This window comes from Colobus angolensis, unplaced genomic scaffold (genome assembly GCF_000951035.1).
Source record: "Colobus angolensis palliatus isolate OR3802 unplaced genomic scaffold, Cang.pa_1.0 Scaffold54, whole genome shotgun sequence".
Taxonomy (NCBI): domain Eukaryota; kingdom Metazoa; phylum Chordata; class Mammalia; order Primates; family Cercopithecidae; genus Colobus; species Colobus angolensis.
The window spans coordinates 448,568-461,911 of NW_012118932.1; the positions used below are offsets into that span (position 1 = coordinate 448,568).

At 53.2% G+C, this 13,344-nt stretch overlaps 1 protein-coding gene across 1 annotated transcript in view; it reads right to left on the bottom strand.

Annotated features, from left to right (window-relative positions):
* Positions 1–13,344, bottom strand: part of MUC4 (mucin 4, cell surface associated) — a 71,507-nt gene that overhangs the window by 1,907 nt on the left and 56,256 nt on the right. Inside the window, exons 13-23 of the mRNA XM_011961248.1 lie at positions 13,125–13,319; positions 12,531–12,632; positions 11,921–12,154; positions 10,360–10,497; positions 8,378–8,559; positions 5,608–5,767; positions 4,436–4,615; positions 3,796–3,869; positions 2,593–2,657; positions 2,281–2,504; positions 282–444 (exon numbers count right to left, since the gene is read on the bottom strand). Coding sequence (XP_011816638.1) covers positions 282–444; positions 2,281–2,504; positions 2,593–2,657; positions 3,796–3,869; positions 4,436–4,615; positions 5,608–5,767; positions 8,378–8,559; positions 10,360–10,497; positions 11,921–12,154; positions 12,531–12,632; positions 13,125–13,319 — 1,717 coding nt within the window. The remainder of the gene's footprint in view (positions 1–281; positions 445–2,280; positions 2,505–2,592; positions 2,658–3,795; positions 3,870–4,435; positions 4,616–5,607; positions 5,768–8,377; positions 8,560–10,359; positions 10,498–11,920; positions 12,155–12,530; positions 12,633–13,124; positions 13,320–13,344) is intronic.

Genomic DNA, 13,344 nt, shown 5'->3' on the forward strand with positions numbered 1-13,344 from the left:
GGCAAGTTCCTTGTCATCTTTAAGCTGCAGTTTTCTCATCTTCGAAATGGTTTCAATACCCCCTGTGGCTCCTTTGGGTTTCAGAGTTTGTAATATAGCGCCTTTATTCTCCACACAGAGCAGGCACTCACAACTCTCCTTTCCCACTGTCCCCTCTTCCCTGGTCTCCAATCTTTCTCATTACAAAGGGAGCCATCCTAATTTCTGGACCCCTTGCGGTGTCTTGCCCAGCTTGGGTTCCCCAGCACTGTCATCCACCTCCTGGCCGCAGCCCTATGCACCTGCAACGGGGCCCACTGGGCAGGTGCTGGCACTGGCCTCCAGGGTCACAGTAGCCCCTACTGCACGGGGACACGCAGGTGAAGCCGCTCTGGGGGCTGTAGACCAGGTCATAGCCCTTGTAGCCATTGCATTTGAAGTAAGCCTTCAGCGTGCTCACGTTCACTGTCGGGAAGGACACAGATTAACACAGAAAGCAACTGATGAACACTCAATCAATACCTTTTCAACCACGAATTCCTTTTCAGGTGTTTCTCCTGAGAAGTAATTAGAGAGGTGCGCAGATACATATGCCCCGCATATTCAGATCAGCGTGGTGGATAATAGTAACAACGTTTCAGAAGTGGGGTCGGGTTAAATAAACTGCACATCCTTACCATGGGATGACAGTTCCTATGGAAAAAGTTTCCTATGGAAAAAGTTTTCTACGGAAAATGCTTTCCTAAAGAGTGTATGCTTTGAAGGTGGCCAGACCTGGGTTGAAACTGAACCTCTACTAGTAACTAGATGTGTAATTCAGGGAACATTCCTTAACTCTTTCAGTGTCAGTTTCTTTATCTTTAAAAGGAAATGATCATAATAGCACTTATGCTGCTGTGAGATTTAAATGAGGTAATATGTCCACAGTACTCAGTACACTGCCTGACACACAGTAAGCACTCAAAAAATGGTAATGATTATTCTAACGTATTTTAAAAGATGACACTATATTCAAACCTACCATTATAATATGTCAAATGGGAATATGGATACAATATATGAGACAATCTGTTCACAATTGTTTAACGAGGAGGTTATCAAACATTAGGAATGATTTGATCCTTCAATAAAAAATCGATGTGTGAAGTTCTTAAGCATAAAAGAAGAAAGTTCAGAAGGATGTGTACAAAATATTGTTGTCTCTCTAGGGATTGGCATTACAGGGCTTTTTCCTCTTTTCTTTTTGTTCAATTTGTGTTTCCTAAAGTTTCTGCAATAAATATAGGATACTTGTATAATAAAAATTATAGGTTTTCCTTAATTGCATAGTCAGGGTTTGCCTCCCCGGGCCTCCTACTCCAACTCCCCAACATACAGTAGTTCTGAGGGATTTCACCCACTGCTCCAGGAGAGAGCAGGCTTAGCCAGGGTTCTAGGAGAAGCTCTTGCTTGGTCCCAGACCCAAGTAAAACAGCACTTTCCGTTGTGTTTGGGGTGGCCACTGCCCTATTCTCTGCCCTATACAGAAAATAGGATGTGTTATTCCTTTGTTACCCTGACAAGCTTGCCAACTTATACCTGTTCCGGGAGAAGCAGGGGCTGTCAGCACTGAAAGGGGGCTCAGAAATCCCATCTCATTTTCAGATGGGGGTGCTGAGGCCTGGCCTGGGGAAGGTGCTCGGGGGTGCCGAGGCCTGGCCTGGCCTGGGGAAGGTGCTCGGGGGTGCTGAGGCCTGGCCTGGCCTGGGGAAGGTGCTTGGGGGTGTTGAGGCCTGGCCTGGGGAAGGTGGTGAGGGGTGTTGAGGCCTGGCCTGGCCTGGGGAAGGTGCTTGGGGGTGTTGAGGCCTGGCCTGGCCTGGGGAAGGTGGTTGCACAGGGTCACATCATTTCAGGGAAGAGTTGCCTCTGTGCCTGGCCAGTCTCCAGTCCCCAGCTTAATATCCTGCAGCTGGAGGACAGACACGATGGGGGTGTCCTTGTGTATGTTTAAGTGCAATGGCATTTTAAGAAAACTACTAGCAATGTTATGAAAATAAATTGCTGCTGCTTTACTAGCAGCCACAGTCAGCAAGGCCCTGGCTGGGTACTTGCTCTGTGAAGCTGTATACATGTGACTGCCTTAGCGGTGCTGGCTGCTCCTGCTCTTGAATCTAAAAGGAAGCTGGATAAAATGTTCACGTTTTCTCTCAAAACCAAGCAAACAGAAAAACTCAATTAACTTGTTTGTGTGGGCGGAAGGACCTCTGTTTACCCACCCCCTGCAGTGACCCCCCACACTGTCCCCGGAATGGATGGACTCACGGGCTGTCACATCCCACACGTCTTCCCTGGAGATGGGCTGGAAGACCACGTGGTTCCTGGACTCCTCACTCCTCCGTGGAACCTGGTGTAAGAATGCCTCCACCACCGCAGCCAGCAGCTGGTTGTTCAGGAAGTCGATGACGGGGCCCCAAGGGCGGTACTGGAACTCTGAGGTGACCATCCAGTGTTGAATGGGGTTTCCCGAGGCAGGTGCTGGGGAATTGCTGTGTGGGAGAGTGACAGTGAGGGGGGCCAGGGAGCGGGGGATGAGGAAGAGGACCTGGGGGCTCAAGGGGACACAGTCCCACTTACATTCGGTTCACTTGGCTGTTGCGGAGAAAGGCCCGCATGTCCAGGGTCCCCAGTATGTATGCCACCTAGGACAGAGGATGGGGGATGGGCGGGTGGGGGTGAGGCGCCATCCAGAGGGGAGACCCCCTCCCACCTTGATGCGTGTATTCATCCCTGTTTCCCCGTGGAATGGGAGCCTCAGGACCCCAGCACATTCCTCACCATCTCTGCATCCTCGCACTCTAACCTAGCCCAGTGACTGTCTCCGGTCCTTGCTTAATAATGTCGGTTGTAAGTGACGGTTTTCCATTCTGTCGCCCTCCTCAGACTCGCCTCTGATGCATGACTCATGACCCCTCCCCAGTATACTGAACATGGGTTAAGTAGACCTAGGAGATCCTCAGGGGCTGGGGGTGTCAAGGTGACTTAGGTGGAGTCTAAACTCAAAAGAGTGCATAGTCTGGTGCAGGTGACAAATGTCAACAGATTTTACCATGTGGAATGGGGAGTGGAGAGTGGGGAATGGGAAGTGGGGAGTGGGGAGTGGGGAGTGTGGAGTAGGGAGTGGGAAGTAGGGAGTGGGAAGTGTGGAGTGGGGAGTGCTATGCTTGCAGTAGTAATAATAGCAATTACAAGGTTTGAATACTGGCCTGTCGGGCACCGTACTAAATGCTTGACGCACATCATTTAAACGGTGAGACAGCCTGTTGCCTCAGGTGCTGTGATTGTCCCTGTGTTTACAGAGGACCTGTTATATAATGTGTCTAATTAACATACCTGCTCTAGTGAGGGACAGTGCAGAGATTTTGAATCTGGGTGTGCAGGATTCTAGAGCCTCAGCCACTCAGCAGTTGTGCCACTTTGCCTGTGATTGAGGTGTGGCATGGAAGCCAAGAACAGGGAGCACCCAGTTCTCTCTGGGAAGTCAGGGAAGACTCCCTGGAGGTGAAATGTCCTTTCGTTTCTTCCAGATCATACCCAAGATGCTTAGCGGTCTCGGCTGGGGTGGCACCCTGGTCTCTGCTTATGGTGAGTTGAGGTTTCTGTCCCCGGCCTTCCTCACTTCCTAATGCCCTGCACCTCCCATGGGGCAAGAGGCTCCGGCCTCCTCTGGCAATTGAATCCAGATGGATGAGAAGATGAAGGCCGCACAGTGATGGTTCCGCCCTCGCCTGAACCTGCCAAGCGTCCCCGCCCACCCAGAGCACGGCCTGCAGCACTGACCGAGGCGTTGACCTCTGCCACGGAGGCATTTTCCTCTTCACTGAGCAAGAGCTGGATGACTCTTAAGGGAGGTTCTGGAGATGGGAGAAGCAAATGTATCATCACCCCACGGTTTACCCAGACTTTCCCAAGATGTCCGTCGGGCCAGCCCAGGGCGACTGCTCCATTCCACAGTGACAGGTCACTGAAGACACCGGAGAAGTGGCCCTCACCCTAGCGCTCACTCCACTGTGCCGCGGGCCTCCCGCCGCTCATCTCACTGAGCCAGCTGTGAGGTCTCTGCCTCCGTCCTTCCTCCACAGGCCAGACAGCCCCGTGGTCCTTGCTGTGACAGCTGCCCCCGCCAGCTCCTACAGCCCGCACCTTACACCATCCCAGAGAAATCCGGAGCTCTGTCCTGTGACCCCAGAGCTTCCCCATCCCATTATCATATCCCATTCCCCAAAGGTGGGAGGAGCGTGGAGGTGAGAGGGTGGGGCCCGGGGATGAGAGGGCGGGGCCCGGGCGGGGCGCGGGAGTGAGAGGGCGGAGCGTGGGGGTCAGAGGGCGGGGCCTGGGTGGAGCGTGGGGTTGAGAGGGCGGGGCTTGGTGGGGTAAGAGGGCGGGGCCTGGGTGGAGCGTGGGGGTGAGAGGGCGGTACCTAGGTGGACAGTTGGACTGAAGTTGTTCCCAGCCAGGAAGCAGAGGCTATCGGTGAAGGCCGGGGGGCAGGTGCACGTGGGCTGGCAGCCCAGAGTCTGGGAGATGTAGCAGTGGCCTTGATTGTAGCAGTAATTCACAGGGCAGGACTGGTTCCGACACAGGAAAGAGCTCCCCGGAGCTGCAGAGTGAGCAGGGAGGTCAGCAGCAGCGCACTGGGGCAGCAGAGGGAGAGTCCAGCCCGTGGAAACCCGCTCCGGGACAGGCCTGCTTTCTTTCCCCCAGTGTTCTGCGGTGGGCCACTCAGAAACCCCAAACCATCCTTCCCCACTTTTCCAGGCGTTTCTCTGCAGGGCAACCCCTTTCCTCGGCCAGGCAGGTATTCTTCGACTTCTAGAGAGGGACTGGAGTGTTTTTCAGACCTTCTGCTTCAGAAAGGACCCTGAAGGCAGAGGAGGGGCCCCCAGCCGGCTTTCCTCACGCCCTCCCCTCTCACTTCCACCTCCTTGTCTGCGTTTATAAAATCTGCGGTTCTACCCACTCTGGCCTCGGCTCTGAAGGCACAGTGATCTCTAGATTTTATTTGGTTGCCTAAGGGGGCTTGGTAAAGGCCTTGCTGTGATCTCCCTCATCAGACTCTGATGGCTCAGAGCGGGAGGAACAGATGGCTGGGAGGACTCAAAGGGAAAATCAGGCAGCTTTGCTGCCAGATCCCCACGCCAGCCCCTCCAAACATCCTGACTTGTGAGATGCAGAGATCCTGGGCCTCGTGTCTCTGAAGACCCCAGGGAGCCCGAGGACCCAGCCTGCCCGGTTCCCTGGCCGCTGCTGAAGTCTCCTCCCCTGGGCAGACCACCTTCAGTCTTTTGCCCAGGGTTTCCCCCGTCAATGCCTCAGGGATGCTCAGCCCTGTCCCCTCCCCTGTGCCTGTACAACCTCTTCTCCTTCAGCACCACACCATCCACCACCCCCTTTCCAGGCCTACCTAGATTGATTTCCCATACCTGCCTAGATTACCTACCTAGATTGAGCATTCTAAAGGCTTGCCGGAAAAGGGAGAGAAATGGTTTGCCTTTGGCTGTCTACACCCTTGAGCTATGAGCTGCTCCCAGATGCCCCTCCTCCAGGCCCTGTTCCCGGAAGCCCGTCCTCCAGGCCCTGTTCCCAGCTCACCAGCGCAGTGCCGCCCATCCCCAGTCAGGTGTGGAGGGCAGGCCTCGCAGCCCTTTCCAGGAATGCAGCGGACACTCGGGAAGCACGGCTCCTCACAGGCGTCCTTGGAGCGCTCGCAGTAGCGGCCGAAGGTGCCCCCGTCACACTTGCAGCCGGCCACCTGGAGGAGGGTTGCTGATCACGGGCGGCCAGGAGACCAAACTGGTAAGGGCTTCTGGGTGTTTCTGACTGACCCCTTTGGCCTGGAAACTTGTGGACCCTGCCTGAGTCATGTCTCAGCTCCACCAGCACCTGGTGAGTACCTTCTTGACCAGGCCCTGGGGCTGCAAAGCCCTGCCTAAAGCCACACGGTAGTCCTGCCCATTTGGCCTCCCTGGTTCATTATCTACCCTGACTCCCTGCCTGGCCCTGCACCAGGATCTCAGCCTCTTCCCTCTCACACTCTAGCTCTTTGCCTGAAATCCTTTCTAGAGTAAGACGGGGGATGTGTGAATAATTGAAGCATTAAGGAATGAATGAATGTATCCATGTATCTATGTATGTATCCATGTATGTATATATGTATCATGTGTGTATATATCCATGCATGTATGTATCCATGTATGTATCATGTATGTATGTATGTATCCATGTATGTATGTATGTTCTATTGCTTGAAAACTGGATTCCTTATTTATTTATTTATTTTGAGACAGGGTCCCACTCTGTTGCCCAGGCTGGAATGCAGTGTCTTGATATTGGCTCACTGCAAACTCCACCTCCCAGGTTCAAGCCATCCTCCCACCTCAGCCTCCTGAGGAGCTGGGACTATAGGCATGTACTACCATGCCCGCTAATTTTTGTATTTTTCTTTTTCTTTTTTTGATGAGACAGTCTCGTTCTGTTTTCCAGGCTGCAGTGTAATGTCTCGATCTTGGCTCACTGCAATGTCCCCCTCCCGAGTTAAAGCAATTCTTGTGCCTCAGCCTCCCAAATAGCTGGGATTACAGGCATATGCCACCACGCCCAGCTAATTTTTTTATTTTTAGTAGAGACAGCGTCTTGCCATATTGCCCAGGCTGGTCTCGAAGTCCTGAGCTCAAGCAATCCACCTGCCTCAGGCTCCTATGTGGCCTGCAAACTGGATTTCATATAAGCTGACATTTTGACCTCCGTTGCTGACTCCCAAACCAAGAAGACAGAACCTCCCTGCTAAGTACTGAGAAAACGCGGCAACCAGAACAACAGCCCAGCAAAGGCTGTGGCTCCAATATCTCACCAAGATCCCTGCACTCCCCTTTCTAACTCCCTTACTGAAGCAACTCGGGGCATCTTCCAGAATAGCAGATTGATTTTAATCTGTCTTTTTCTCATTGTGTATTTTATCCTTTTCTACCCCCCACCCCACCAACCATCACTACCTCTATCCCTTTCAAGTCCCCATTCTCTGCTCATGCTTCAGAAGGATGTGTATGTGTCTGTGTGTGCATGTGTGTGCATGTGTGTGTGTGTGTGTGTGTGTAAGGGGTGAAGGAGGTAGTTTTGTGTTGCCAGATAAACACTTTCTGGCTCTTCCTTTACAACCAAAACTAAAAATTAAAAAGCAGATAGGACAAGAGTCGTGGAATTAGGCTAAGTATCTTGGCTAGAAACATGCAGAAGTAGTTTCTCCAAACTGGAAAAGATGTTTCTTTTAGTTGGAGGGAGATAGTAAAAGAGAAAGCAAAGGGGCTTGGAGGTGTCAAGATAGAGCGACCAGCAGCTCTCTTCCCAGCACCGTGATGATGACATCCTAGGCAGAAATGGCTGTGGGGTGCTTCTAGGCAGACAGGACCGTAAGCAGCCTTGTAAAAGGTGTCCTGTGTCTGAGTAAGGCACAGAAGCAGCAGAGCCTCTCCCTGGGTCTGAAGGGGAAGTGGGGCAGAGCTGTGAAGGAAACCTGTGTGGACTCATGCCCAGGGACCCCATGACCACCTTCCACCCCACACCGCAGGGCCCTCTGCTGAGCTTTGCCACAGAGCTGTGGAACTGGGAACCACTGGGCACTGTGAGAAAGACTGAGGTGGAAGCCTCCTGCCAACCTGGCAGAGGGGAGGTGGGAGAGAAAAATCCGGTTGAACTATAAGCAATCAAGTTTCTTTCTTTCTTTTTTCTTTCTTTCTCTCTTCCTTTTTCTTTCTCTTTCTCTTTCCTTTCCTTCCCCTTTCCTTCCTTCTTTCTTTCTTTCCTCTTTCTTTTTCTCCAATAAAGTTTCTTTTCCCCCTCCCCTCTCCTCCCCTCCCCTCCTCTCCTCTCCTTTCCTTTCTTTCCTTCTTTCTTTCCTTTCTTTTCATGCTTTCTTTTTGAGATGGAGTTTCACTCTGTTGCCCAGGCTGGAGTGCAGTGGCGCAATCTTGGCTCACCGTAACCTCTGCCTCCCGGGTTCAGGCGATTCTCCTGCCTCAGCCTCCCAAGTATCTGGGACTACAGGCGCCTGCCACCACACCCAGCTGATTTTTGTATTTTTAGTAGAGATGGGGTTCCACTATGTTGGTCAGGATGGTCTCGATCTCCTGACCTTGTTATCCGCCTGCCTCAGCCTTCAAAAGTGCTGTGATTAAAGGCATGAGCCCCTGCACCCGGCCAGAAAGTTCTCTTTCTTCCCATGTGAGTTTATGGCCTGAGACTGGAATCTGCTCCACCCACCTCCCAACACAGACACACCCAGGAGAGGCAGAATCACAGCATCCATTCCACTCCCATTTCCTCTCCCCTCAGCACAGAAACTCCTCACCTGCCTCCCAACACTCACCTCCAGGGAGGAGTTGCCCACCCTGCTGGTCTGGTTGTACAAACACTGGCTCTCTGCATTGCAATGGCAGACCACAGTCCTGGGCTGGAGTGCAGATGCCAAGCCAATCTTGGCACTTCTTGCTAGAATCTCCAGAGTGAATGGCTCCAACAACTTGGGTGTCCATAGCAACGTCCCATTCTCTGCCCCGGGGAAGATGAGAGCGTTGAGAGCCGGGAGACTCCTCAGCTCTGGGGTCTGGTGCATCCTCATCTAACACTCTGATTGCTGGTGTGGGGCTTCTCCCACCCCTCTCAGGCCACCCTCCCCACTCCCCAGACAAATCTCACTGGTCATTTCCTTTGAGCAAGGCTGGTATCGGGGTGATCCTGGTCACGCTCCCAGCTGGAAGGAGGTGGCACCAGTCCAACATACTGATTGTAACGGGGGACACCACAGAGGGAAAAGCAGTTTCTCCCTGAAGAAACCCCAAAGGGCAGCCCTCGCTGGGCTCGCACCAGGATGGGACATCCTGGGGGTGGAGGATCAAGGCCAGGATCCTCCAGGCACCTCCCCAGGCTATGCTGCCAGCCAAACCAGCTTCATTCTCTCAGCAGCCCCATCCTTTGCCCTGATTTCTCACCCACCCCCCACTTCCTGGACCTTTCCCAGACACCCCCTTCAGACCCCACACTGTAGTGAAACACTGTTACACATCTTCTGATCCAACTTACATTTTTCAAGAAAATAGGAACGTCTCCCTAGAACAGCAGATTGAAAGGAAGTGACAGAGAATAGACACACACAATTTCCAGACCCTCGTCCTCCAGGGATGGAGCCCGCGGAGAATAAAATCTCCCAACGCCATCGTCTTGCACCTGGAAGGATGCACGTGGGGCAAAATTGTCTCACACCTGGGAGGACGCATGTGAGGCAAAAGGGATGTGGGCAAAGCAGTCCCTTCTGACACACGGAGAGAAAGAACATCAGGCAGAAAGGCAAAGAAATGCAGATATGCCCCCTGGGGCTTTGGTTTAGCCAAGAACAGTCACCCGCAGAATTAGTGCTGGCAACAGACAGCGGCATCGCTTGTGCTGGGACCCCTTGGCCCTGATCGTGGATGCAGGACTCAGGGCTCAGGGTCTCGAACACCTTTATGGGGAGCGAGCGATGGTACTTTACTGGGTCCTACCCCAGGAAACCAGACAAGGAGAGACACAGTTAGGTAAACACGGTTACCAGACACAAAAAGAGCAAGAAAGGTACCAAATGAAAGTATTTTTTATATGTCTTTAAATCTTGTCCTACATTAGATCCTTCCTTTAATAGATATAAAAATGTTGTAAATTGGTCATTTTAAATGTTGCACTTGATCATTCTAATAATTTGGTGAATGCGTAATGATTAAAGATGACTGTGTATGAACAGATTGAGATTAAATGATCTTTGAGTCAGTTTTTTTTTTTTTTTTGAGATGGAGTCTCGCTCTATTGCCCAGGCTGGAGTGCAGTGACGCGATCTCAGCTCACTGCAACATCTGCCTCCTGGGTTCAAGCGATTCTTCTGCCTCAGTCTCCCAAAGAGCTGGGATTACAGGCACCCGCCACCATGCCTGGCTATTTTTTTGTTTTTTTAGTAGAGATGGGGTTTCACCGTGTTGGCCAGGCTGGTCTTAAACTCCTGACCTCAGATGATCCACCCGCCTCGGCCTCCCAAAGTGCTGGGATGACAGGCGTGAGCCACCGCGCCTGGCCTTGAATCAGTTCTATGTGCCCAGATTCACTCTAGCTATCTGACCAAATCACCATAAGCCTGTCACTACTGCTTACTGGGAGGCACTATTTGAGTTATACGTATCATTCCTCAGAAATGCCAGTCCTGGATATTCAAATGAAAGAGTGACGGCAAGTTTTGCTGGGTTTAGCAATGCAAAATTTCCCAAAGTTTGACTCTGACCTTATCTCCTACCCACCTCCACACTCTCCCCAGCCAAACATTCTTACCAAAGAGCTTAAAGTCAGTACAGTTGTCTCTGAGCGTGAAGGTGGCATCCTCAGCGTTGCTGGTGTACTGAATCAGCGTGGTCTGCCCCTTGTAGGCTTCAACCACACGACCACCATTGATGGAGGGCGGGTACTGATCTGAAACACAAAGAGGGGATGGGGTTCCGAAGGAGGGCAGTCTCCTGCTTTATCAGCCTCCTCTCTTTCTCAGCTCTAATACGTGTGAGGCATTCCCAGGACTGTGCCCCACCTCTGGAAGAAGGAATTATTCTGTGTACCTGCTCTCGACTGACACACAGCAGGCTGGGACCGTACTGCCCACCTAGCCAAATCTTTAGCCTCTCTCTCTCCCCCAACCTCCTCAAAAAGAGCTCCTTTTGGATTCTTTCCTGAACATGGTACTATGCTGGGTATGACAAAAAGTGACAGAAAGCAGATTTGTTTGGACCATTACAGAGTTGTACCTTTGGCAAAGGGCTGAAAACCTGAAGGGTGCCGGGCGTGGTGTCTCACGCCTGTAATCCCAGCACTTTGGGAGGCTGAGGCCGGCAGATCACCTGAGGTCGGGAGTTCAAGACCAGCCTGACCAACATGGTGAAACCCTGTCTCTACTAAAAATGCAAAATTAGTCAGGCATGGTGACGGGCACCTGTAATCCCAGCTACTCAGGAGGCTGAAGCAGGAGAATGGCTTGAACCCAGGAGGCAGAGGTTGCGGTGAGCCAAGATCACGCCACTGCACTCCAGCCTGGGCAACAAGAGTGAAACTCTGTCTTTAAAAAGAAAGAAAGAAAGAAAGAAAAAAACCTGGAGGGTCACATCTAAACGGACATCGCATTTGTCCAGAAACAGAGAGGGAGTGAAACCTTTTCACGGGACTGTTTCTCGGAGCCCTGCCATTTCCATTTCATAGTTGGTTCGCGCATTCATTCAGTCAGTCATTTAACAAATATTTATTGAGCTAAGTGGCTGGCATTGCTCTGGGTAGTGAGGATACAGTCATGAATGAATAATAAAAAAGATACCTGTGAAAATTATAAAATATGTTGAGTAATTATAAATGCTAAGGAGAAAAAAATAAAGCAGGGAAGGCAAACAGGAAGTGTGGGTGAATGTGCCACTTTAGACAGGGCGGCCAAGAGAGCCCTCGCTGAGGAGGGGACATTGGAATAAAGGCATAAAGGAGGTGAGGGGCAAGCGTGTGGCTGTCCAGGGAAGGGAAGCATTCTAGGTGAGAGAACAGCATGTGTGAGGCCTGGGAGCTGAGCGCGCATGCCTGGTGTGTTTGAGGAACACAGAGGAGCCTGCGGGGCTGGAGTGGAGGGAGCTGGGAAGGGGTCCAGCACTAGGTGAAGAGCTCTGAGAAGCCGAACTGGGCCAAAGGCCACTGCTAGGATGGAGAGAGCCAGGGAAGCCACTGGAGGGTCTGAGCAGAGGAATAACAGCAGCAAAAGAATCTGCTCAGTGAATGCAGATGCACAGGGTAAAGCAGGGTCAGGGAAGGGCAGCTCCTCATCTGCTTCTGACTCTGAAAAGGCCTCCCGGGGCCTCGGGCCACTTACTGAGGGTGGCGTTCACCTGCTTGTAGGTTTTGCTGATGGCCCTCGTGTGAAATCCGATGCTTGCGTTGCGCAGGGCCAGGGTGTCATAGATGCATGAGCTGTCTCCATGACAGTTGGAGATCAAATCTTCATCCCAGGAGCTGTTTTTTTGCAGTTGTGAGTAGAAAACAGGGGTGAAGTTGGAAGGCAGCTGGTCATTCCTCTTGCCAAGGAGGCCTGTCCCGTTGATCTGCCCTATAACACACAGAGCGTGATGGAACCACGCATGGCACTCAGCCTTATTCCTTCTGTGTCCACCCCTACCCCTCACTTTATGTGGCTTGGAGCGGGGTGGTGGGAGTGCAGGGCGACAGCGGTTTCTAGCTTCTGAGTCTGGAAACGCCTGCTGCAGTGAGAGAGGACACTGGACCTACCCCATTCTCTCCTCCAGCTAGAGAAAGGCAGGTGTGCTGGTGGTGGAGGGGACAGTCCTGGGGGGCGGGATGGGGCATAGATTCCTCAGATCTTAGGGAGGATGGAGGTCTGCTTCCTACAGGGCTGAGGGGGACGACCTAAACATACTGACTCTCCTTACCTGCCCCTTCTGCCCCAAGACCCTGCCCAGACTTACAGGTCATTCCGTAGTGGAAAAGCATCTCCTCAGAGCTCCCTGGGGGAATGATGGAGCCATTGGGCATCCGGAAGTCGTCCTCGGGATTGTTATTCCAGACTCCTGAGAGACAGAGTGGGAGGTTGGCCACCCCGGGCACACAGCTGTCCCGTTTCTGGGGAGCATCCAGTGAAAGCAGTGGGGAGAGGCAGCCTCTGCCGTTGCACCTGCTGTCAGGCCTCCAGGGGAGCCGGGACGACGGGCCCTCACCCTGCCGGTCTGCCTTCGGGAGGGGTGGGAGGAAACGCGGGCAGCCATGGAGGAGGGCGGGAGGATGTGGGAGGCAAGAGGAAAGGGCGAAAGGATGGCTGTGCCCCCCGCCCCCGACTCCCCGGAGCCCACCCCTGATGCTCCCTTAGAGCGGGAGGTGACCGGAAAGGGTGCCCCGGTGGAGGCTGGAGAAGCCCCTCCGCTCCCGGCCCGCTCCGTGCCCCGAGGGTTCTGCTCCAAGGAGGCGGAGAAAGGGAGGCCGAGCAGGGCTGCCCGGGCCCGCGGGCGTGAGGGTCCGAGCTCCGGCTCCGCAGAGCCTCAGAGGCAGGTCCGCGCCGCCCTCACCCAGGAGCCCCTCCGTGCGGTTCTGGAACTCGGGCGGGAGGCTGGCGGAGGCGTGGAGGATGGCGGAGAGCGCGATCACCGAGACGGCGGCCCAGCCGTCGAAGCTGGCAGAGACCACGGAGCCGTTGCGGCTCAGGAGGACTCCGGTGGCGTTGAACGTCTCCGGGCCTGGAGCATCGGGAGGGCGCGGGGAGGAGCCAGGTCGGCATCGCGGCCCCCA